At 37.8% G+C, this 25,373-nt stretch overlaps 2 protein-coding genes across 8 annotated transcripts in view; one reads left to right on the forward strand and one right to left on the reverse strand.

Annotated features, from left to right (window-relative positions):
- Window positions 1-1,224, reverse strand: part of PHKB (phosphorylase kinase regulatory subunit beta) — a 71,256-nt gene extending 70,032 nt beyond the window's left edge. For 2 of the 5 annotated variants that reach the window (XM_090149962.1, XM_090149961.1), the window contains exon 1: window positions 981-1,207. In XM_090149962.1, coding sequence (XP_090006088.1) covers window positions 981-1,065 — 85 coding nt within the window. In that variant the 5' untranslated portion in view covers window positions 1,066-1,207. Of the gene's footprint in view, window positions 1-980 lie in introns of all 5 variants that reach the window. The other 3 variants (XM_031614920.2, XM_031614918.2, XM_031614922.2) reach the window with 2 other exon arrangements.
- Window positions 1,225-1,235: 11 nt separating this feature from the next.
- ITFG1 (integrin alpha FG-GAP repeat containing 1) overlaps window positions 1,236-25,373 on the forward strand; it is a 72,625-nt gene continuing 48,487 nt past the window's right edge. The window contains exons 1-7 of one of the 3 annotated variants that reach the window (XM_031614923.2): window positions 1,236-1,465; window positions 4,090-4,162; window positions 4,546-4,691; window positions 6,159-6,216; window positions 7,220-7,294; window positions 9,374-9,468; window positions 24,230-24,285. In XM_031614923.2, the coding sequence (XP_031470783.1) occupies window positions 1,285-1,465; window positions 4,090-4,162; window positions 4,546-4,691; window positions 6,159-6,216; window positions 7,220-7,294; window positions 9,374-9,468; window positions 24,230-24,285 (684 nt within the window). In that variant the 5' untranslated portion in view covers window positions 1,236-1,284. Of the gene's footprint in view, window positions 1,466-1,622; window positions 2,749-4,089; window positions 4,163-4,545; window positions 4,692-6,158; window positions 6,217-6,434; window positions 6,900-7,219; window positions 7,295-9,373; window positions 9,469-24,229; window positions 24,286-25,373 lie in introns of those variants that run through there. The other 2 variants (XM_031614924.2, XM_090149966.1) reach the window with 2 other exon arrangements.

The raw sequence follows: 25,373 nt of genomic DNA on the forward strand, positions 1-25,373 counted from the left end.
TTTTGGCTATCGCATAACGATTCATCCCACGGACATCCTTTAATAATGGTAGCTCGAAGATCAGTACTATGCATAAGTAGAATTTGTCAAGTCCCATCCATGCCAGCATTCTGTAATCGATCCCTTTTCTGTGAGCCGTCCTGAAGGCCCACCACCTTCCTCCCCCGCTGTCTGACCCTCATTACAACAACACAAACCCAAAAATCGTGTTTGAGCTCGGTAAGAGCACATAACAAACACAGAAGCACCAGGGACCCCTTGGGAAACTGTTTCCAGTACAGCACTGCCAGGTGAGGCCCTGCTAGTCCTGCATTTAGAAACAAAAACTAAACCAAAAGCAGCAGGGCTTCCGAAGCCCAGGGCCCCACAGCGCACCTCATGCTCCCAACCCGTGGGCTGAGGCAGAACCCAGCTGCCCGCGCTCCAAGTTCTGCACAAGAAATCCTCACTTAAAAATCAACAAAGCTTTACCCCAGGGACACCGGGCAAAAACCGGGACTTCATTTTTTTAAGTCTTCTTCTGCTAAACCGCCGAACGGCCCCACAGCGCTACCCTCAGAAGCAGCCACCTCAGCGCGGTGCTGTCCAGCACCCGGCACTCCGAACCTCCGTCCCTCTGAGGGCACGCGCGCTCAGGAGGCCGAAATCCGGGGCTCGCGACCCCGTGTGAGGATGGAAGCGGCGCCGCGCCCGGCTCGGCCGGCTGCAGAGCGGGGCAGCGCGGGCCCGGCCAAGCGGGGCTCCTGAGGCGCGGGGCACGCGAGGCAACAGGTGCGGCGGGACGGGGCGGCCGGGCCCGCGCTGAGTGACACGCGAAGCTGCGGGAGAGGAAAGGCCGAGGGAAGCAGCCGGCAGCGAGGCGAAGGAGAGCGGGCCGCGCGAGGGGAAGGAGAGAGCGGGGCGAGGGCGGTCGGCGCGGGGCAGAGGCGCCGGCGAGGAGGGGGCGCGGAGCCCTCCGGGACGAAGCCGAGCGGTCAGACCTGAACGCTTGGTGCGAGCCCGCAGCTCCAGCATCTTCCAGCTGACGTCGGCCATATGGGCCGCCGCCGCGGCCGCCGCCGCCATCCCGACGAGCCGCCTCCGCTCCCGCCGCTCCGCTCGCACCGGGACGCCGCCGTCCCCTCAGCGCCGCGGCGGCGATCTCCGCCCGGTTACCACCGCCGGCCGTAAGCCCCCGCGCGGGCCGTCACGGCGCTGTCGCAAAGCCGCGGGTCGGCGGCGCCGGGCACGCCCCGAGCTGCCGTAAGTGTGGCGGGCGGGGCGGCGGGAGCGGAGCGGCGCAGCATGGCGGGGTGCCGCCTCGCGCCGGGGCTGGCGCTGCTGGCGCTGCTCGCCCTGGCGGGGCGCGGCGCCGCGCTGCAGAACGTCACGGCGCAGCTGTTCGGCGCCGAGGCCTACGGCACGCCGGCGGCCTTCGGAGACTTCAACTCGGACAAGCAGACGGACCTGTTCGTGCTGCGCGGCGGTGAGCGCGGGGCGGGGCCGGAGCGGTGCCGTGCCCGGTGCGGGGCTCCGCGCTCCCGCTGCGGGTCGGGCCGTGCGAGCGCCTGGCAGCTGCTGTCCGTGCCCGCCTCGTCACCGGGGTCGCGCGGGAGGGAGAGCGGCGAGCAGGGAGCGCTTCTCCAGGGTAACGCCGTCGCTTGCGTTACCTCCGAGCTGCTTCCGGTGCGGTAAACGGTGTTTGCAGCGCGGCTGCGGTTAGGAGAAGTTGGCCTTAAAACTGGGATAAAGCCCTCATCCTACGGAGGTGACGGCCGCAGTGTGAGATTTGCTCCCACAGGCTGTTTTCTCGTGCTGCCGCGGTGTTTTGGGATGCAGAGCTACAGAATGCTTCCCTCTCGGACAGAGGACGGCTACACGTCAGCCTGCTTCCAGTGCTGCCGTGGTGCCGGGCCGAGTGAAGGCTCACGTAGAAATAAGGCTGTCAGTTCACTCGGGTCTGTGCCCAGCTGAAGGGAGGGCCCGAATCACAGCGCACCTGTGGTCAGTGCTGCCTGGAAACACTCTGGCAGGTGGGGAAGCCCACGCCTGTTATTTGTTTAATCCACCTTCTGTTTGATGCCTCTGCCAATGCAGGGCAATGTGGAGTTGTTCCCCTGTTGCATTTCGGTGGAGAGTTTTGGAAACTTCTCTGGTATCCTCGCTCAGACTTTCAGATAGTGGATTTCAGAGAAGCTTAATTGTTGTTTTTCCCTTTCCTTTAACCTCTTGCATACTCTTTCCCCTTTCTTCTGTATTCTGTACAAGAGTACAAGAACTGCAGTCAACACCAAGGATGAGTGTGCTGCAGGTTGATGTAGAGGTATCACAATTATAATTGTCTGCTCCTGTGATAATTCCCAGTAGTCTGTTTGTTTTCACTGCTAATGAACACGAGCCAAACTTTAGATAAATCTGTTCTTAGTGGCTGTAAAATCTCATTTAGTGAAGCGTAATTAACTTGGAACCCAATGTGTGTAAAGATGCATCTGCTTCAGTGCTGTTATTTTACCACCTAGATGATAAAAGTCCATGGTGTGTGTATGGGAACTGTTAAGTCGTAGTCTGAACCAGTGACTGAGCACCTGGTGAAGGAGTGTAGCCAGCCCTGGGGCACAGGTGGAAGCAGTTCACCTGTGCAACTGGAAGGGGTGGACTCGGTCTCCACCCCTCCCTAATCTTGTTTAAGAGCTGGCAGTCATAAGGGAAGCATCTCTACTTAGAGAGTACGTCCTTTAGAGTGCACAGTGGGCCCTGACCCTTAGAAAGGTGTGAGTGATTTCTTCTTTCTTACTGGATTGCAATCTCTGCTTTTCGTGTGTGATCCAAAACTGGTTTAAAGCAGCTGTATCTGCTATTGCCTGTTGTTATAGTTTGAAATCAATGTTACGAGTTTCAGCAGTTGACCTACATCTTTATTATCAGATGCTCCACTAGCTAGCAGGCTTTTTCCTTTTGTTTGCCAGCCTCATTCATCTGTGAATGTATCATGCAACCCTGGCTGTATTAGCTTGCCAGATGGGACTGCACTGGTTGCCTCTATCTGTTTGGAAGGGGTTTGTTTTCATTTACTCGTTTGTTGGCATCTTCTCCTTTGCAAACACATTTATGGCAGCTATCCTTTCTTTTCATACCTAGGAAATTTTTATTCTGCCCTTTCACAGCTTTGATCTTTGCCACTGAATTATGCCCTTGAAATATGCTCTAGTAGCTCCAGTTTAGAGCTACAGGATTATTTTCATGTAGGTATTCTAGTTATTATGTGTTGGGATGCTACAGGTGAGTTTATTAGAGAATTAAGGGAACAAATATAAAAGATGAGTAGGAATATTATATTTTCTTCCTTTAATTCTGAGCTGTGATTTTACTTGTAAAAGTATAAGGACTGCTTTTTAGAAAGCAATGTCTCCGATTTTAATATGCCAGCCCACAGTGTCAGAGGTGGATGTTGTTGGTATGGCAGTGGATGTAATGGGGTACTGGCAGGAAGACTTAACATTTTGTTGCTGTGTAACAGATGGCAGCAAAGGGGCAATCTAACAGGATGCCATCTGACATGGAAGTGCAGTTGAAGCAACTGAAAGTCTGTGGCTTCTATTATTGCAAATGAGGAAGTTCTGCTGGGGGTCAGGTTACTTCTCTGATGTTCTTAACCTGCTTTTGTCTGGAGACTTGGCAAAAAAGTATCAGATCTTGCTGTGTCAGGGACAATGTTACAGTAATTCACTCAAGTTTATTTTCTTGCTGTAAATGTTTACATAGAATTGATGCGTAAGATTTTTCCCCAGGTAGTATTTGCTAATTCAGTATAGAAAGTTTCAAATAATATGATAACAATAGCAAAGAGGGAGATTTAATGCCAAGCCCCAAAGAGCATTCTTGACATAGCATTCCTCTGATGCTAGTAGGTGATGTTAATGATACAATTAAGTTTATAGTACTATACTGAAGAAGTATTTTGCTTCTTTTCTAATGAGGAAGAAGTGGTTGTATTTTTGATGCTGTGAGGAATTACCATTTGTAGGGTAACTCCTTAAGCATTGTTTTTTTATATAAGCCATTTATGATCCTTATCCGTGAGGTTTATACGTTGCCTTATTTGCTTTGCAGGAAATGAATTGATTATCTTTTTGGCAGACCAAAAGGAACCTTACTTTAAGCCCCGTGTTAAGTTACCAATGAAGTAAGTGTTGGTATTGAATGGTGAAACAATATAAGTGGTCTTTTTTTTTTTTTTGAGGGGGGGGATGGGAAGTGCAACTTCACAGTCAGTCAGGACTAGAACCTTTGTGGTTCAACTTGTGCTTAGGTGAGCTCTTTGAGCAAGAGGTTTTTTGAGTAATTTCTGGTACTCCTTTGTTTTTCTTTTTTAATTTTGTGGTTCATGTGGCATAATATCTGGAAACAAGTTTTGTCATGTGTGCAATTAAGTAGTAGATGTGACTTCCCATCCCCTTACACAGTTTGTGTGCTTTGGTTTTGCTTTGTACTCGTATCTGGTTTTTATGTACATATTAGTCCTGTTATTTGCATTTGAGGCCTTGTAAAATTTGTTTTTAATTCTAGATCTCTAGGTGTTATCATAACCAGTGTAGTTCCAGGAGACTATGATGGTGACTCACAAATGGATGTCCTCCTGACTACCCGAACACAAAATCATGGCAAAGATGAACTTTCAGTGTTCATTTTCTGGGGACACAACCAAACATTAGGTGAGTTGCTGAGAGACTGCTTATTAACAAGATTTTTGGATTTCTTAATAATTCCAAGTGTTTTCAGAAAGTTGTGTCACATCACATTTATGCTTAAAGTAATGATTAGCAGCTGTGTAGCTTCATATCCATGTAGTATTGTGCTATTAAACAGTATTTAATAATTGATGTAAGAAAACAAAGCTATTATAAGAAAACAATGTTTTTCTATCATGCAATATGTATAACCAAACAATATTACAGATTGATAGTGACTGACTATCTAAAGGGTGACTTGTTGCAGCTTCCCCATTACACATGTCAGCTTCACAAGGATTATCCCAAAAGACTACCATATTTGATTATAGAATGTGCTAAGAACTTAGTGTACACTTGAGAACTTAAATTTTCAAATTGTCACACCTAAACTGACCCACATTAATATAATTCTCATATTGCTGTTAAAACCAAATTCTTTAAAGACAAACTCACTCTGAAATAGGTTTTGGGGAAGAAGTTGTAAAGTCTCTGTCACTAGAAGTTTTCAGGAACCTTAGACAATCATTTTTCAGTTCTGTTCTAGGTATCTAGCAGTGTTCTGACTGTATCTTAAAGTCATAGACTATGTGACCACTGGAAGTTTCTTTATTTTCAGTTGAGTTTGCTAGAAAAGTTTTTTGGGAAGAGTTGACGCTTGGAAGAAAGAGCAATCCAGAGAAGAAATGAGCAGCACAGGAAACTGCAGGATCGAGTGTTGAGAGAACAATGTAGTTGTAGTGTTAGGAAGAATGTGAAGGATTTAGATGAACTTATGCTGTCTTGTGAATAAACAAACTTTGGGAGAGACACAAGTGGAGCTTAGAAATGAGTCAGAGGTTGGTATGCAGTGAGACTACTGAAAAAGTATATGGTGCTTACCTGGATAATGGAAGTAGGACAAACCAAGAGCAGGATAATGTGGGGACTGGAGTTAAGACATAAAGTACAGGAGATGGGAACTGGAATGATGTGGCAAAGAGCTGGGATTTGAAGTGAAAGTCAAGTCTTAGAGGTGATTAAGATTTAAAATCCTCATTTCCCATTTAAACAGTCTAGTTCTAATCTTAATTTCAAATGTGCGGTGATCTTGTTAGCAGTGTATTTTATAGTGACAAAATGTTAAGCAGAAGTCCTGTGTGCAGTGATAAATGTGGAGTATCTTCATCCCAGCTAGTTCAGATTTCATATGAGTGTGGGATCTGTTTATTTGTTGAAAGTTTCAGTGTAGGGAGAAGCAGCTTCAGCATTTGAGCTAGTACTTACCTTTCCTGTCCAAAGTCAAAAGCTTAAATTTATCTTTTATCTCCAGGAACATTTTGTTTTGTGCCTTATGTTTTTTCTTATCAAAAAGTTAATAACTCTAAACTAATAGAAAAAGGATTATATTTGCTAAATATTACTGTCATATCATATCTGTAATTTAATAGAATGAATATTTTCTGTTTTCAGATCTTAACCATAAAACTATGATAAATAAGACTTTTCATGATGAGCCTCTAGTAATGGAGTAAGTGCAACCTACCTTTTTAATTAAAATGTTTTGTAGTAGTGACGAATAGCAACTTAATAAGTATGTTTTAACTCTAAAATTTAAAACATGCTCCTCTCAAGAAGAGGATGGTTTGTGGTTTGTCAAGTGACCTAATAAAGATGACAAAACAGATTTGTAAAAATAGCTGATATATTATATATATGTAAAAAAAAAAAAAAAAAAAAAAAGAGTATCAGCCTGGCCACAGCAATTAAATAAACTTTGAAATTTCTTAATTTCAGTGCTCATTGTTTTATGAAAAAAAAAAGACATTTTTGTAGTGAATTTCAAAGGAAAAAAGCCACAACCACCTTACTGGCTAATCCCAGTGAAAGTATTTGTTCCTCAGCTTGAATGAAAAATATGTGGAAAATCTAGCAGGAGGGGCAGGCAGCAGGTACTTGTTGGGGTGAGGCAAGTTTCTGCTCTTTCTGTACTTCTACTTCTTGTACGTTGTATTTTCAGTTTATTTATGCTTTATTTGCAATGTCAAGTGAGAGGCACTTAGTTGGTTATGCTGTTGAGATCTCATCATCTTCCAGTGGCAATGAAATTCAAACCTTGTTCACGAAACTCCTGTTCATGAAGTGTATAGTTATACAAGAACTATATATGTATCTGGAAATTGGAGAATCCTTGTTTTGGGAAGAGTGGAACGGGTAAGAAACTTGAGTGAGAAGTTTTTGATCAGTTCTGCCTTCTTAAATTTGAAGAAGTCTTTAAGGAAAATAAGTAGAATTTTTTTTCTTGTTAAGTAACGTGAAGTGACTTATACAACTAGGAAGTCAAATGCATGACATAGTTTAAAATACTTAGCAGCCCTTGCATTACTGCTAGCAGCTCGGAGAAGAGCCTACACAGCTGAAAATTATTAACTGCCTGTTGGGAAAATGCTTACTGAGTACAGAATAGTAAAGAATGGTCAGTTTTGACTCCTGGAATGAGTTTAAGTAATACTGAAACTGTTTTTCACTTTCAGCTTTAATGGTGATTTGATTCCTGATGTCTTTGGTGTCACAGGTGATTCAGATAAGCCACAGATACTGATAGGCGGGTAAGCGAAGTGTTTATTAGCATGGATTTCAGTAACTTGTTCGTCCTCTTCTATTTAGAGACACAAGACTGGAGCTGTGTGCACTCGAGTCTTCTTTCCACATGTGTATGTGAACATTCTATTACAGCACATAATTGTGTGAGGCTATTTATTTAAAAAAACATTTGGTATGCTTCATGGGTTTCTTAAAAAGATTTTTGCAAAAGGCAGTAACAGTATAAGATTGTGTGCCAGTGATGTTTTCTGTATTGCATTTTCTGCTTTAAGGAGTAGTTAAGGCCATTTTGTAGCACATAAGAGTTGTCAGGAATTTTGTGTGATGGAATTGCAGTGAAGGGAACTAAGTTTGATTCAAGTTTCTGCTAGTCCTGGGATTTCTAGTATGGGACTAGCTAGCAGCTGCTGGGATAAAAAGAAGTTTTAATGGGGAATCTCAACTACTGGTAAGGAATATGAAAAAGAGTTTAACTCTTAAGAATGCTCTAAGATTTAACAATTTTACTATTAATCTCTAAAATTGAACAATAACATTTGACAATTAATTATTGGGGGGGAAAAAAAAAATCCAGGACTAGGCTTGTTTATTGTTACAGGGTTGGGCCTTCAAAGATTTAATTCTAGCTTGATATTTTGCAGCTTTTAAGTGGAACTGGATAACGTTGTCTTGAATGTTGTTTAGTAATGCCAATGTAGAAACTTGCAGCTCCCTGTGTTGCATAAGAAATGCAGGTGTTGATGTAGCCACTGATTTAGGTTCCTGTACAATCAATATTACTTTGTTCTAAAAGAAAGTGTAAGTTAGGAATTCTTTGTATTCCCATGTGGTTTTCTTGAGCTACTGTTTTAAGAGGTCTGTTAACACAGGAGAAAGCAATCAGATGATTGCTCTGTCTCTATGGCAACTATACATTGTGCATTTCCATGGCCCTTAAGAAATGTTTGTCTGTTTTTGGTTTATTTTCCCCCATCATTAAGTATTAGCTTGACAAGTGTATTTAACAAGTCTATACCTGTTGCTGATTACTGGTTATTTTCATTTCCTCAGAGGTGATTTGGAAGTATTGTTTAAATGTATAGTTGAAAACTATATGCCCTTCTTGGCAATGTGTTTTTTGTTCATTAATCCTAAGTTGCATTTTTTTAAAGTAGATGGCACATGGAACAGAACTTTCACTTTTATGACGCTTTCTGAAAATAACAGTAGATATTGAGAAATTCTAGCTCTGGAAGAAAGGAAAATAGGGGTCAGATGTTTCATTTTTTCTTGAAGTCTTTTTACTAGTAAGTTGATACAAATAAGCTGGCTGAGGTCAAAATAAAACCAAGCTGTACATAACAACAGTGTCTTACATGGGAAAAAAAGCTTTATTTCATCCGCTCAGAAAAACATTTTTCTACTTCAAATTTAAAAACACTTTAAATTATAGTAGAGCTGCATAACTTTCTTGGCTTAACTTCAAAAACAAGTCCATCAGAAGAACTAGAAAATACTTCATTATTTCTGTGAGGGGGCAGGAGATGGTTTTAGTTTGATTGTGCTTTTGTTATTTTTCTTGTTTATTTTTTATTCTAAACTTTCAGGAAAAGTCAAGAAATTGTATAACCTCCTTGGGAAATGACATCATTAGCATATGGTCTATCCGGTGTAGCAGGCATGAGCTATTTCAACAGCATGTGATTGTGTCCATTTTTTTCATCTGTTGGTCCAAAGGAGACTTCATAAGTACTGATAGTAGAACTGCTGGAGGAAAAGGGGAGGACAGGGAAGTTTTCCAGGATTTACAGTGGTGGAATCCAGGCTGTACGTTTCACTTTGTGCATAATGATGCTCTGCTGTACAAATAAACTTATTTTACAAAGTTAATATAATCTAACTGAAGCCCTTCCTCTATGAATCATCTTTTACTAAACATTTCAAGCAGTTACCACTCATTTAGTATATTGTAAGCTAAGTTGTAATGTTCATTTAATGGTAAAAGCATTACGTTCGGTTTTGTCGTTTTTTTTTAAAGGTATATTTATTGTGGTTAGGTCTGTTAGCACTGATGAAATGTACTGCTTTTTCTTCTTGCCTTGTAGGAACTTATCACGGCATGCTGCACTGGACACCCAGAGTAGAATGTATATACCACACTCTCATGCATTTATAGACTTAAATAATGACTTCACAGCTGGTAAGTCATAAAAGTGCTAAATACTTTCCTAAGATGATTTATTACTTTAATTTGTTAAATTATTGAATTATTAATATACAGATTAAATATTAATTTATAAGTTATTAACTCATCATGCTATTGTATATTGTATATATCTACCTAAAATTTTGGGCGTTTTCATTGACAGTTGTTCTACAATGCTCTGTTCAGTAACTATGACTTTGCTACTTGTTATTTTTAATCAGAACTTCCACTTCAAATGTTGTTTTATTAAATAAAAAATACCAGAATTAATAATAAAATTTTCTGATTTATAATTCAATGAATAATAATGCTTGTTCTGAATAATTGTTTGCCATCAAAACATCTTCCTCTTAGAGATGTTTCTCTACTATTCAGAGTTTGCAACTCTGTCATTGCTTGCTGCATTTCCTTCTTCATTTTGAAAGTAGTTCATTCAGAGATGTGTTTTCAACACTGGACTTGTTTCTTAAGGTTGTCAATGTGATTTCATTCTATTTTGTTACAGTTTATTCTAGCACTGAGAAAACTGCATGTGAGACTTCTTATTCTATTACCACATGAACATTCCTATAAGCTATTTATAATTCAGTATTCACAAAAAATACTGGAGACAATTTTTGTTGTGGTAGATAAAAACTGTATTCTTGTTTTGTTGATTGTGATTTTGTTTTGTTTGATGTTTGTTTGGGTCAAATATGTAATGCATCTTTGCCTTCAATTAATAGAGGTCTATTTATCACTTGTGTGGTTCATATCTCAAAGCTTATTTAAACATCTTGCTAAACTTCATTTACTTTCTTAAAACACTAAATGGATTTTGAAATGCTTTCTCTTTTGCTAATTGTGCTTTATACATCAATTCACATATGGTAGTTTGGGTAGGAGAGATTATTTTTTCCCCTTTTTAGTATTATGGGAATGAGAGAGGAAAGAGTCCATAAACTTAATTAATATGCTTTTCATTTTCAGGGATTAAGTTAATTACTTCAGTGCTTAGTCAAACTGTAATACTCATTTCTGGCACACTGCTGCATGAAGCTGTCAAGTGGAAATTCCAACTGGAAAATTAGGTATATGGTTGCTTATTATAATCAGTGTCATGCAATAACCAGTGCTAAGGCACTTAGCTATATACACCCTTTGGAATTTTGTCTGGGCAGAGAAGAGGTCCATTCCAGGTAATTTTTTAAAGATGAATATGTGGACATATAAGTTCACGGGTACATAAAGGTAAGAGCTCTTAAGTTATTCCTGTGGATCAGTCACAGAAGAGTTTTTGCAAGTGTACTCAGAGCTGTCTACGACAGCCAAGTTAGCCTACAAAATGTCCAGAAAGTTCAAGTTAGTGCTGATGATATGTGAAAAATCTATCCATTCAATACAAATAGATGGCAGTATCTGTGTGGGGAGTACTGGGAGCTTTTCTTTTCATCTGGAGATGTGAATAGAAGCTTCTGGGAAACCTCCCCACTCAAAGATACAGATTTTTCTTTCCTTCTAGCAGTACAGATACAAATCCTCAGGCTGGGATCTATGGGCCAAAACAGCCTGTGAACTGTTGACAGTTATGTTAGAGCAATCTAAGGAGAACTTTAAGAAAAAATAATTTATTCTGAGAAGAAAAATGGAAAAAATATTACCATTAAGTTATTTTCTTTGAAGTAACTGTTAGTAATTTGGGAAGCTGCTTTTGCTAGCTCTATGAAAACTAGATCAACAGTCAGCAAAGCATACGTTGCAAAAAATAATACTTTATCAGTGATATTTGATATTTCATGGCTGACATGTTATTGCAGGACTGCCTGCTGCAAAAGCCAGCAGCCACCTGGTCCTGACTGTACATTTATGGCAGTTTGCTCTCATCTGCTCTAGTAACTGTATGAGGGAGAGGGCGTGGAACATGATTCATTTTCACTTGAGTTATTAAGCTGATGCAAGTTATCACAGAGCTTCAGGGTTGCCAGAGCTAGTGTAAGCACAGAGAGAAGATAGACTCCTCTTTTTAGTAGCGGCAGATGTACATAGTTTGCCTGTACTCAAGCATTAAATTGCACTGTGCCTCTTTAAACATATAAAAATATATATACTTTTTAGTGTCCTCACAATGTCGTCTTTAATTTGTGCTAAGCTATACAGAGTTTGGCAAATGACTCATGGAAGTAATGATAAAAGTAGTCAGCTGTGGTGTGCTTTTGCTTACTTTTTGTTTTGTGTTTAGTTAAAAACAAACAAAAAAACCCATATGTAACTGTGTACCTGGTACTGACAATACTGGGATTCTCTATGTCCTCTGCCAAACAGTGCCAAAACAATGTGCTGATACTGCTGAAGTGTGCACACAACCACCCTGTGCAGTGTGGGTGGACTTCACAGGACAGTTCCATGTTTCTCCTATTTGTTTAGCTCTGTCAGTGTAGCTGGGGCAGCACAGTCTTACAACACCAGGCAACGTTCTTGCTATGTTATTTCTCAGTGTAATCTGTTATTTGTTGGTTGATTGAGGTAGAGCTAGTGAAAATGAGAGAATTCTTGTGATAATCATAACATGCACTGCCATTCTTGATTAGGAACAAAATTTGTTAAGGATAGGTTTTGGTCTATGTTAAAATCCTATTAATTACAAGGGAGGAATTAATGAGGATGCAGAAGTATAGTCTGCATGCTGAAGTCCAAAAGACTTAATACTATTACAGCATTCAGTACTGCTATGGTGCTTTTTAACTGAAAAAATCAAGTCTTTACTTGTGACAGTGACAGTGTTTATGATTATGAAGATAAAAAGCCCTTCAGAATGCCCAGTGTTCACTTTTTTTCTTAAGACATTTTTCTAATGTTGTGAAATGTTTTGGTGGCTCTCTGTATTGTACAACAGATGCAGCCAATTCAGTGGTTTTCATGCTAGGCTATTTTTGGTAATTCCATTATTATAAAAAGCTTAGGAGATTTAAAGTGTGCTTGATGTTAAAAAATAATAATAATAATAAAAAAAATAATAAAATCAAAAATCCTCTCTGAGCTGGGAATCTTTCCTGCTACTTTATTGTCTAATCCATTTTCAACCTGCCAAGATATAAACGCTCAAAACAGAGATTTTAATTGGCACGTTTCTCCTGCTCTGGGTGAAATGAAGTCAAATTGTTCAGATTTCATTATATGAGAACATGTTCATACAGACGTTTTTAATCCCTAACAATGCTTCATGAAAGGCTAACTGTGTAAGGATTTTACAAATCCAAAAATCCACTAACCAGAACAAAGATAATACTAATCTTTCTTGGTGAGATTTAAACTATGTTGTTTCAGATAGTAATGCTGCTGCTGTTTTTCAATTAAACCATCATCGTTCTATTTTTATAATTTTTAATTCGGTAAGTAAATGTAACTTAGCCTAGGAATATTAAATAATCCATATAGAAATATGCAGTATAATTTTTTTCCCAAAGGGTCTATTTGTGCTTTGTGGATAAGGATAAAAAAATACAAAATTTTTAAGCATCTTCTTCATGTGTACTGTGTGTGTGCTTTGCCAGGGAAGAGTATCTAGTCCACAGCATGGCTGCATTTGGACAGGGTGTCTGAATCACACAGGATCACAGAAACACCAAGGTTGGAAAAGACCTACAAGATCATCCAGTCCAACCACCCACCTATCACCAATAGTTCTCACTACCATATCCCCCAACACAAAATCTGAAGTCTGGAGATAGTCTAGTTCAACCTGCCCAAAGCAGGATTAGAGCAGGTTTTGTTTGGGATTATGTCCAGTTGTCTTTTGAATGTCTTCAAGGTTAGAAACTCTGCAACGTCCCTGGGCAATGTTTTCCAGCATTTAACTACTCTGAGAGCAGGAGAAGAGTTACATTTAAGTGGAATTTCTTGTATTTCAATTTGTATCTATTGTTTTTCATTCTGTTACTGGATGCCAACTGGAGAAGAATCTGCCTTTGCCAGGCCTTCTCTCTAACATATGCACATATGTTATTAAAAAGCAGTTTAATTTTAAATATTGTATCTTAATGTTTCCAAAACAGCACAAGAAATTGTATAGTATATAGTGTAGTGCTCATTTTTAACTCATAGTTCATAATACCTTAACCTTAATAAAGTCACATGCTTCACTAGTGCAGTGTGCCTTACTGAAGTGATACAAAGGAAATGTATGGCCTTTGAGAAATGTTCTACTTGTTTAAAAACAAAGAACAGTGAAATTAACATTGAACTTGAGATAAGAATAGTGAAAATTTCTGCTATTTGCTAAGTTTATCAGTATATGCATTTCAGTGATACAGCTGAATCTTTATTCAGCAGTTCATTAAAGAGTTTCATATAATTTGCTGAAAAAATAAAATATAACTGGGTGAACAACACTAACTGTGCATCTACATACCAACTTTGATCATTTCTCAACAATAAAGGTATATTTTAAAGTGTTTTTCATCTTGGAATTGAAATTTCAAGGTCTTAATGACTTCAGCGTGGAGCAAATGATAAGTACATGTAATTGCAGGGTTTTATAGTTCTAGACATATGAGACACTGGCTGTATTTTAAAATGTTGTATTCATGCGCTTTTTTTCTAGCTTTATTCCACAACCCATTTTTTATTTCCAAAGGATCTGAACTTTCAGCCCAGGCATTTGAGGTCAAATTGCATCTTACATCTGTCATATTTTTCACATGCTTGGAAATAGACTGAAATATGAGAAAAATATGGTGACCTTTGTTAGAATGGGGTTACTAGGTGTCTGGGAGTACATAATCACAGTTATTAGCTAGTTTAAGAACATAATCTTGAAGTTAATAACAATAGGCTTGTCTGGACAGATTAAGGTGTGTTTTATAGAGCAGGACTGTGTAAATGAGCATTTGCAAAGGACACTCTATGAGTAAGAGACCTGTCTTAAAAATGTCATATCCTCAGACTGGAAGGTACACATCACATAATGTAAGTATTTGAACAGGATTTAACTCTTACAGCTGCCTGTAAGATAAAAAGTAACTTCCTTTTGTATTAATCCACTCACTTCAAAGTCGATAGAAACTCAGTATTTCTTGGAAACGTGTTTCAGATGTGTTAGTCAAGAGATGGAGATAGTACTGTTTCATTGAGTAAACAGTGTTCCCAAAATGGTCATCATACTGAAAACTTTACAGTTGAAATACATGAAATCAGAGATAGAAGTCTTACAGCTGGAAACTGAGGCCAAGATGAGTAAAAAGCATTTGATAAAGGCCACCCAGAACTGCCGTATAGCTGGGTACTGATTTCAAATCATCTATTTCAAACTAGATATCAGAAAGATACTTTGGTTTTGCTGTTGTTGTTTTGTATCAGTCAGCAATTTCAGATAAATAACTTGCACCAAGCAAAGGCTTAAACTAAGCATAGATACTAGATAAATACTGATTAAACTGTCTTAATGTAAGCTCTCACAGGTAAAGCCAGTGCTTTCTCCGAAGATGAAATTTTTAGGATAGTGATTATTTAGCTTCTTGTGTTTCTTTTTTTTTTAACTTGATGGTTCCTAATTAAAATTTGCTATAACATTAGATGTTATAGTATATAGTATAACTATATATATATATATATATATAGTTAGTTAGTTAGTTAGTTAGTTAGTTAGGGCTGTTGGTTTCTTTCTAAGCCAAAGTATTTAACTACAGTTACAGTATTCCTGATGAACCTGTATTTACAATAACTGTTAAGTTTAAGTCTTTTATTAACAAATAGCCTATATCTCTGCAAATATTTAAAAAAAAAAAAAGTTCAAATATGTGAGGAAAAACTAACTTGGACTCTTAATCATGCTGCAGCTTCTATCATGGTGACAGATGTATTGTTGAGTGCTATGAAAGATATCTAATGTACTAAATATTTTGTGCCTTATTTGGTTCTGTGATTCAAAAGTTTGGAAATAGTGCTTTTGCAGCCTGTCTTGTGTTGAACACCAGCACATGGTGTGCATAATTGCAGACATTTCTGGAACTGTTTTGAGATAGTGAAGGAAAAATCATAAATTTGATTTTGGGAAGAGTAAAGTGGGAACAGTCATTAGTCAGAAACAGCTTGCTATAAGTTAATTGCCAGTCTCTTTACTGGTTTCTGAAGGTTAATTTTCTTATGTTATTTTGCTTTAGGAATCTAGAAACCTCATGTCCCAGAACATTTAGAATGTGTTTTCAATTTGATTCCTATTTATTTTAAACACATACATGTAGACAGCTTTCTTCTTGAAAACCATTCATTCAATTCTTAAGTCATTTTTCTGTTGTAATCAGTTAAACCTTGATGTCACATTCTTATTCAGTTAGATTTTTTTTTTTGGTGAGTTGCATCTTGATAGAAGGTAGTAACTCCTCTGCATATAATTTATCATTAAAGCTTATTTTATGCAGTAGATTTGTGTTTGTTCTCTATCAAAACAACCAGGCTCATTGTTTGTAAACAAATTATTAAGCCTTTTAAAGCTTAGCTCAAGTGACATTTTAAAAATGTGCAGTGTGTATATTTGTGTGTATATACACAAATGTGTGCACGTTGTCTTCATTTGAAGTCTTTTCTACAGACATTCTATAGAAGTTTTGTGGGTTTTACGTTTATTTTCAAAAATATTTTTACTATTTAAAAATTAGTTCTCTTTGAATTTCCTGTGTGATGTGACCTTCCATTATTTCTGTTGGTATTGAGCACTGGGCAGGAACATGGACAGTTCCTGCTACCTTTTTTAAGACAAAACCAGAGTCGGTTAAATTACTAGCTACATATTCTTTTTATGCTGCTGGAATTGGTCTGTCTTTGCCATTACTGCTTTAATTATATTGATGAGATAAACTATAAATAATAAAGAATAAGTAAGGATCTTTATGGAAAAGAGACAGCTATTTTATCTTGTTTTGCCTGATCTTTCTAAAAGATTATCACCACCTTTGTTATCTGTTTAGTAGTTATAATATTAAAATTACCATAATGAATTATTTTTTTCAAATTTTTAATTATATACTGATGTATTAATACATTAATGTTTGTTTTGTTTTTATGGGCATCAATAACTTTGTATAGGTGAGAAGTAAACTGGTTCTGCCCAATCAGCATTTAGTTGATGAAGCATTGAACACGAAAATAGATTCGGAAACTACTCTTAGCACTGAAAGTGGTTATCTTCTATTTCTTGAAACAACATTGTTGGCTTCGTAATGAAAATAAACACAATTTTCTGTCTGTGAACTTGCATTTGAAGTACCTATGGGAATAGTTCCTCATGGTCTGCATGTTCAAATGCGTATCTGTTCAGTATACAATTACTCTAAGACTTTTCCATTTAAATTATGCTTTTGAGTTAACGCATATAGTTGTGGGCTTTTTTCTGTAGTCATTTTTAATAATGAAATGGGATTTTAATGCTTAATCTTTTTGTTTATAATTATTATCTGTTTTATTAAGGAGTTCTGGGAAACACAAAATGTAAAACAAAAAAATTAAAGAGCAGGAACAATCCAGAATCTCCTTATTATAATTACATTTCTTAAAATGTAGAAACAGAAATTAGCTTGTATGGAACATAAAAAGTGCTTTTGCTTGGATTTTTCAGAGGATGAATTGAGTGAGAAGGGTGGTCTCCATAATTACTTTGTGTGATTAGCACCAAAAATCAATGGCAAGTAAATTGGAGATTGATTGGCATTGGTACTTGCATTGGTATCTGTATTGTAAAAGCTAAATTAGTACAGCTAGGAAATAGGTGTAGTCAATGTATGATACCAATGCCAACACGACCAAACAAATCTGGTTGCTCTACCTTCATGAAAACTTAGGAACTTAAGCACAAAATTGATCAGGTATAAGGTCTGGTTTGCCATTTCCTTGTCATAAAGAAACAAGACTATGAAGTTTTTGTATAAAATTAAGTTTGTGCATATGGAAAGTATCTGTAGGTACTGAAATAAGTTGTAAATGTATTTTCTATGTTTATATATGCTTTTCATTTTTTTTCCCGTAGAGGTGGGTTGATGTTTGGTAAAAACAGGGGATAGCTGTATTTTGTTTAGACCTTAGACTTTGGGGGCATTTAATGATTTTTAATACAGTTGTCACTTCAACCATCCAGTCAGTGCTTGAATTTGAAGCATAGAATTTTAGTTCAGCACGTTGTTTATATTTACCAATATGCACAATCAGGCGTACCCACAGGTAGCTTCCAGTTTAATGTTGTGCATGTTGGAAATATGCACAGACAACCACGTTCTTCAACAAAAATCGTTTGAGGCACATTTGGCATGTACACATGTTTTTTCTAATTGGTTGATATCTTATTTTGTAAGGGGGAGACTCAGACTTAATGCATTTTGATAGTGTTTAAAAAATGAGCTTTTCCTCTTTATTAACCTGAGTTCTGAAGCAAATGTGAAATGAAACTGTAACTTCAGAAACTGCCAGGGCATAAGCAATATTCTTAAGATAACTGTACTTGCTGAAGGCTTTAATTTTGAAATAAAGCCCTCTGACATTAAACAGAAAGGTCAAATCAGTTATTAGTGAAATGAACACTCTATCTATAAATAGCATTGTTTTTTATAACTCCTAAAAGTGAACGAAAATAACAAGGTTAATTAAAAGTGAACTTGAAGCAGATTCTGTATAGTCTGCCTTTGCTGCAATTTCCTAGTAGTGCTAATACATAAAAGTAATATTTGGAAGTAGGTTTTGTAATATTATCTGCTTCAGTAAGATTATCTGAATTATTCCAGTTGGGCTGAAGTCTTCTAAGCTGTCTGTCTACCTCTGTGCTGAACTTGTTCTAACCTTTGGTTATGCTTGCTTGGCCTCTTTTACAAACTGAAACTGGTTTAGTATTTGGTAAATTAAGGCAAATTTTCCCAGAAAGACCTAGTACTTGTCTTGAAACATCCTGAGAGATAGTGTGGTCATCTTGCTTTTGTTGTTTTAATTAAAAACCTACATAAAATTTAGCCAGCTTGAAATATGTTTTGGAAATATCAGCTGCTTTTTTTTATTTTGTCTTCCCCCCTCCTAACCTGCTATTACTGAGATCTAAAGCATCCACGTGTAGGGAAAATTGTCAGGGATTAATGAAGCTTTTCCTTCCATGCATTTTGCAGTCACAATTCTGAGTAATAAGGTGTATTTAAAAAAAAAAAAAAGACATTGTAGGAAAAGTAGAAATGCTTTCATGTTCAAGGAGTTTAAATCCTGTTCTGCATTTTTAATGTATCTTTTGTGTGGAATTCCACATTGTGCCAGATATAACATGCTATAATTGAACACTGGATGCTCAGTGTGTGATGATTTCTACTGGGCATCCTTATAATAAGTCATCTGAAACCCTGTAGCAAGAATGCTGTACTTCTGGTGCCCCCAGATGGGTGATCAAAAATGATGTCTTATGAGATGTGCTATGTGAAAAAATTGTCAACTGTGGTTCTAACTCAAGTTGTGTGCTTGATGTTGAAATTATTTCACTATATGCAGATGTATGTGTTGTGGCCTTGGCATCGATATAAGGTAGATCTGAAATCACTAAAGCTGATGCTGTCTAGCTGTGTAAGTTTTACTTATCTTCCTCAGGAGGTTTTTCATTCATAACTGGGCCATATTTTAAAACAAGACCAAAACTAGCTGATCCCATCAAATAAAGGTGGATGGAACCGTGGTCATTCCTCTGCAATGTGCTTGTAGTTTATTGATGCTTATTAAATTGAAGTATTACTGATTTTTCTCACCAGATCACTTGTTAGGGAAAGTGAGGCTGTGAATAGAATGCTAATGGTTGTGTGTCACAGTCTGTGCCAGGTGTCTTCTGTATTATATGTTTGCTTACATTGGTTTTCAGTCTCATGGATCTAAAATGGCAGGTAGCCTCCTCGATTCTTTAACTTATTGGTAGATTGTTGACTTCCGTTTATGAATTTTCCTCTTATGTTGTTTTTGTTAACAACTCCCTGCTAAATCAAAAGTAACAAAACATACTTAATGCAAACACACTTCTCTTTGCATGTGTTTAAGAGAAACACATCCTCTCTGTGATAATGCTTTTCTTACTTCTAGCCATTCAGTTACACTGTGGGCTTTAAATTCTGGGAGACCTCCCTGAATCTAATGTGAGTGTCTCCCATCATCCCAGTGATCAAGGACTTGACTTATCTTTCTTATGTCATGAAATAAAAACAGCAGAACTCCTCCTGCAGACCTAGTATAGCAGTCTATCCAGTGATCCCTGTGTTCTTTCTCTGGCAGTAGGAGTTGCCAGACTGATTTTTATTTATTTATTCTGTGGTCCATTTTCATTGTATATGTCCAGAATCCACAACTGTCATAGTGTTGTCAAAGATAAATCCATGCCTATTGTGTTTAGTATCCATTTATGCACCTATGATCTAATGAAAGTATCCAGAGTAACATTTTTGTATTCTGCAAATATATAGTAAATAATGAGCTCAAGTTTATTTCATTTTATAACCTTAGGTTGTAAATATCTGATATTGCACTGCTGTTAGGTTTCTTAGCAGTTGAACAGAGTGGTCCAGCACACCATACTTTCTGTGTTTTTTCAGCTTATAGATACGTGTGCAAATAGTTTTGTTTTCTTCAGCTGAAGTAGCTACCACAGCTGCCTCCCAGAGGCAATGTGGCAGCATGTCTTTAAACAAGTGACATTTCCCTAGCGTTTGTAATATGATATACACTCCTTGTAGGAAGGAGGTGTTCAATTTTCTTGACTTTGCCAGAAGCAGAACAGAATTGTTGCGGTTTTCAAGATGATTAGTGTATTAAAATACAGAAAGTATAGAAATGAACTGTGTATGCTGTCATGCCATTCTAGTACTAAACATACATATCCTATCATGTTTGTTTGTTCCTGTTTTCTCCTGCAGCCCTCATATAGTAAAGAAGGCAATAGTAAATTTGTAAAATACACCCGCTATGGACACTCCTCCTTTAGGAAGGAGGTGCATGCAGATTGCTTGTTATGGTTATGGGTAAAGATACTTACAAATATTACACTTATTAAAGATGGAACCATTAAGAATTAGTTCTTGTTCCTAAGCACCAAAAGTATATGTAATAAAGACAGAATCTTAGAATATGTTAGGTCTTAAATAACCTTTGGAAATTGTGTGGTCTAAAAGACTGCACCAGGCAGCTTGTTTTTTCTAAGGCTTGGTTTCTTACAGACATTTGCAATTCCACACTGTTCAAGTTTATATCTTGTTATTTGGGGTTTCTCGGTTGCATTGTTTGAGGTATTTTTACACTGCCATTGCAGCAAATGCTTTTATGCTTGCTTTAAAATCTGATGTTCCTGTTCTAAATTGAAGACTTCTTTCAAATATTTAAGCCCTAATTTCCTTTGGTGCCCAAGAATTTATTCCCAAAAATAGGCATAAGAATTTGAGATATGTAGTTTCTGAGCAGGCTTAAAGACAAAAAGGACAATTTGTATTAATGTACCAAGTGAGTTGGTTCAGCTGGTTCTAGAACTACAGGTGATGTTGCTGTAGTGATGTTAGTTTGCCTTATGGGAAATCTCAGCTTGTTGCTTTAACTTTGGAGCAGTGTGGCACTAGCTCATCTGCTATTTATGGAAGATGATCTGCAATCCTTATCTGCCTTCGTGTTTTACCAGCGCAGTGTAATATGGCAGTAAGCTTGAACTGCTTTGGTGCCTTGATTCCACTAGCTGTATGTAGTGTTACAAGCCTCAGGTTAGCGGAAAGGAGGGATGGAGGAATATATCAAAGAGAAAAAAAGGGCAAAAGTAATTTAGTTGCTTTCAAGAGAAGCTGTTCTCGGGGCTTTCTTCAGAGGCGGGAGGAAAGTTTGGTGTGAAATGGACATGTTGCTGAATTTAATCATCATAATGCTACTGTAGCAGGTGATATTCAGTACCTGGTTTGTACTGTGGCTGAAAGCTTTAAATCTGAGAACACCTCTATTTTCTTAGCCTAGTAAACATTTTAGACATCTTGAATTACTGCCTTTGTACTAGCTCTTTGTAGTTTGACTTAGATTTAGTGTCGTGATTTATTCCTCCTACGCTGCAGATAGCTAAATGCATTCCCTGTATTTATTACAGTATGACATACCAGCCACTGTGGCGTTCTCTCCAGTTCCCCCCACCTTGTTTGTTGTTTATCTGAAAGCAACTTTTGAGTCTGATCCTCACATCTAAGATTTTATATACCTATTCTTCCTTGTCTTTCTATATTGTTTCCGTTCCCTGTGCAGTTACATTTCTGAGTATTTCTATATACTTACTATGAAATCAGGAGAGGGAAGGACAGCAGGGAGACAAAAGTAATCTGCTTCTGACTGAGAACTGAGGGGGAGAATTGGTTCTTTAATGCATAAGGGAAACCTACCTCAAACTACTTTTTTTTTTTTTTGCATATTTTTACAAAGTAGATGCATATGTGTATTAGAGTATGCACAGGTACTCTGTATTACAAGTAATTCACTAATATTTGAATGAGCTGGTAGTGGCTGTTGCTGCAGATCAGGATGAGTTGCAGCTTATTTGGCTGTCCTTTTTGTCCAGTCACTGTTGAGGGCTTAACTTTTTGTCATCTGTTTTAGATCCATCTGGGCTAAACAATATGGAATGTCATGTCAAACATGGCCATTATGCTCTCTGAGGAGCAGTAACTGATGCATTTATTCTGTGAAGCACAAATGAAAATGAGATATATTTCTATTTATGTGTAGTTTAATTCATACTAGTGTTTATGCAACTTCCCATTAATATGTTAAGAACATTCATTTCTCTTTATCTGTTTTTCTTCTATTTTAAGGATACTGCAGGTGCTACAATATTTACCCATTGAAGGAGATAGTATTTTTTTGACTGGGAAGTTGACGTAGCATGCTGCTTCAGCATAGGTTTTTACATTAAGAATGAAACTCCATATAACTTAAATGAAACACCATCACATGTTGAATCAATTGAGATAATGCTGTTTCATTTTTGCTATTCTTACTTTGAACAAATTTTCTTTTAAACTTGGATAATGTAAGGAGCTGAGGACTTCTTGTAGCACAACTCACATCTGCCTTTTGTATTCGTGCTTTTTTCCTCCCCTAGAAGTGTAACTGTGTTGCGTTTATATAACCAAGCAATTGTTCAGAGCTGGGCTTTCAGCATAATACCACTAGGTGAATTTTGATTTGTGTTAGCAGTTGAGTCATTTTGTCTAATTCTGGAATAGTTACAAAACATGTAAGCATAGCATTCTCAGTGGGAATGCTGTGGTCGTGGTCCCCGGAATCTCTCCTGTGCAGAGGATTGGGCAGGGAGAGGATTGGCCTGGCAGATAAATGTGAGAGGTCAGATCTGTGAGATGTGAAACTGAGTCAGAGGTGTTCTGGGAAAACAGGTACAGTGCCAATCAAAATTCCTGCTAATGATAAGGCAACCGATTCTGTTTTTTAATCAAATACTGTTTGTATGCTGTATACTTAAATAGAACACGGAAAGAGCCTGTTGTGTCATAACCTGTGTGTGGTATAGCTCATTATTTGAATATTTTTATGGTTTAGAGCCACGTTAATGAACAGTATTGCACAAACTTCCTTCTATGCGCACAGTTATCACAGAATCACAGAATTCTAGGGGTTGGAAGGGATCTCCAGAGATCGAGTCCAGCCCCCCTGCCAAAGCAGGCTCCCTACACCAGGTCGCACAAGTAGGCATCCAGGTGGGTCTTGAATATCTCCAGAGAAGGAGACTCCACAACCTCCCTGGGCAGCCTGTTCTTCCAGCGCTCCGCCACCCTCACCATAAAGAAGTTCTTGTGCACATCTGTGCGGAACTTCCTATGCTCCAGAATATACAATCAAAACTTATAAATGCTCTCTATCTTCAGACTGTTTTCATGACTTCTAACTTTCTTGAAGAAATGCTTAAGCAGCAATAAAATTCATTCCAATGCAGCACGTTATCATGATAAGCCTTTTTATGCGAGTGCTCTAAAGAAAATTGCCATTTCACGTATTGAGGAGAATAAAATTAAACAGTACAGCTTTCACAGTACAAGGTGGGGAAGAAGGAGCCTGTAAGCAAAATCTTTCATTTTATTTCATGTGGGGTTTTGGTGGCAGTTTGTGTTCGTTTGTTTTGGTGGTGGTTGTTTTGTTTGGTTTTTTTTGTTTGTGCCATCTGAAGTTCCTTGTATAGCTGTCCACCTGCTTATTCAGTAAAACCTGAGGGTATGGCATTATCTTTTATATGCTTTGAACTCGTTTTTTTCTACTCAGAGTAATCATTATCTCCCATCTCTGATAGTGTTATTTTCAACCGGAGATAAAAGGACAGTAGAACAGAAAACAAGTGCTTAAACCTGAAAGGATGGTTTTCTTAAAATCATTTGTATGCTACGCTTCATCCTTTTTTTTTTCTTTTGACGTCTTTAATACACCTCTTTGTTTCCCTTCTCTTGAATGAGTTCTACTTTAAGCAGACATGATCAGATAAATCCTCTGAAGCACTCTTTCACACTGTTGTGATATTTAAGAGAATTTAAGTGTATATGAAGCCTGAAACATCTTTTTTCTTCTCCTGTGAAGAGTCTATATATTGCTTAACTTAATGGATCCAAAATAAAAAGATGATAGGTTTTTATTTTAATTTTGACTTACTAAAAATGCAATGATGCATACTACTTTGTTTGGAACCTGTCTCTATTCTTAAGAAATGTTCTTCAGTTGATGTGAAATATTTTATTTCTCTTGGTTTTATTCCCAGACTTGTTCCTTACTACCTCAAATCCTGACATTCAGTTTGAGACTTGGATAAATAAGGTAAGAGAGAAGACTGAAGTAACCATGATACTCAAATGCAGAAACATCAAACAGAAAACCATAAAAGGCTGTCTGACGTTCCTGGTTTGAGGAACAGATCGCTCAAGATCTTTTACTCAGCACAAGTTTCTCTCCGGGTTTTTCAACAGGACTACAAAGGAAAACAGTCAGACTGCTTTCAGACGCTCAGCAGGACCCCTGCTGTGTCATCAGCTGTTGTGGGAAGTTACTGACACTTAGCACAATGGTTTCTGAAGAAATGGCTGATCAGATTTTTTTGTTCTCGTTGTCTCAAAGATTTACTCTCTCTAAGCAAGCTTTCTTAGAACTGTGACTTCAGATCCTGGGTAAGATTTTGTGGGACAGAAGTTCAAAATCTCACCTGTAACCATTAGAATGTGTACATAGGTTACAGCTGAAAAAAAAAGTCCTACATTAACCAGATATCACAAATATAATTCAGAAAATGCTTAATGTGTTTCTTATTGTCTAAGGAATGAGTCTTTTGAGGCCATGTGTACCTGAAAATGTATCCACTGTAACACAGCGAATCAGTGTAAAATTGGGAACATGGTCTTGTCATATGTCAGCATGGCCATCTTCAGCCTGCTGCTGACATGGAGGTATAAAAAGCTCATCTGCCAGAAATTATCAAATACTAATTTTTGGCATAAGTTATGAAAGCTGTACTGAGAAACATTTTTAAAGCAGTGGATTATTTTTATTTTTAGATCTTTTAATTTTTAAAATCTAATACTTCTATTTTATACAAGCTTAAAAATGAACAGATTTTAGCTTTGAAGAGTGAAATCTTTGAGGAATTTAACCTTTGACCACAGGGAATTTCACACTTGGGTGTTTGGGTTTTTTTTTTCTTTTCTAAACTTGTGTTCTGCGCTATTTTCCTACATTATATAATTTGCATCTGTAGGGACTACAAACAGGCCTGCAGTTTTTTGAGATCATATGGATAGTCCATGTACCATTTTCTTCTAAAATGCTAAATGTCACCTTATTAATCTCACTTATTCATAAAATTATTTGCTATTTTAGAATAGATATATTGAGCACAGTAAAAGATGTTGTAT

This window comes from Phasianus colchicus, chromosome 13 (genome assembly GCF_987193195.1).
Source record: "Phasianus colchicus chromosome 13, bPhaCol1.hap1.1, whole genome shotgun sequence".
Lineage (NCBI taxonomy): Eukaryota > Metazoa > Chordata > Aves > Galliformes > Phasianidae > Phasianus > Phasianus colchicus.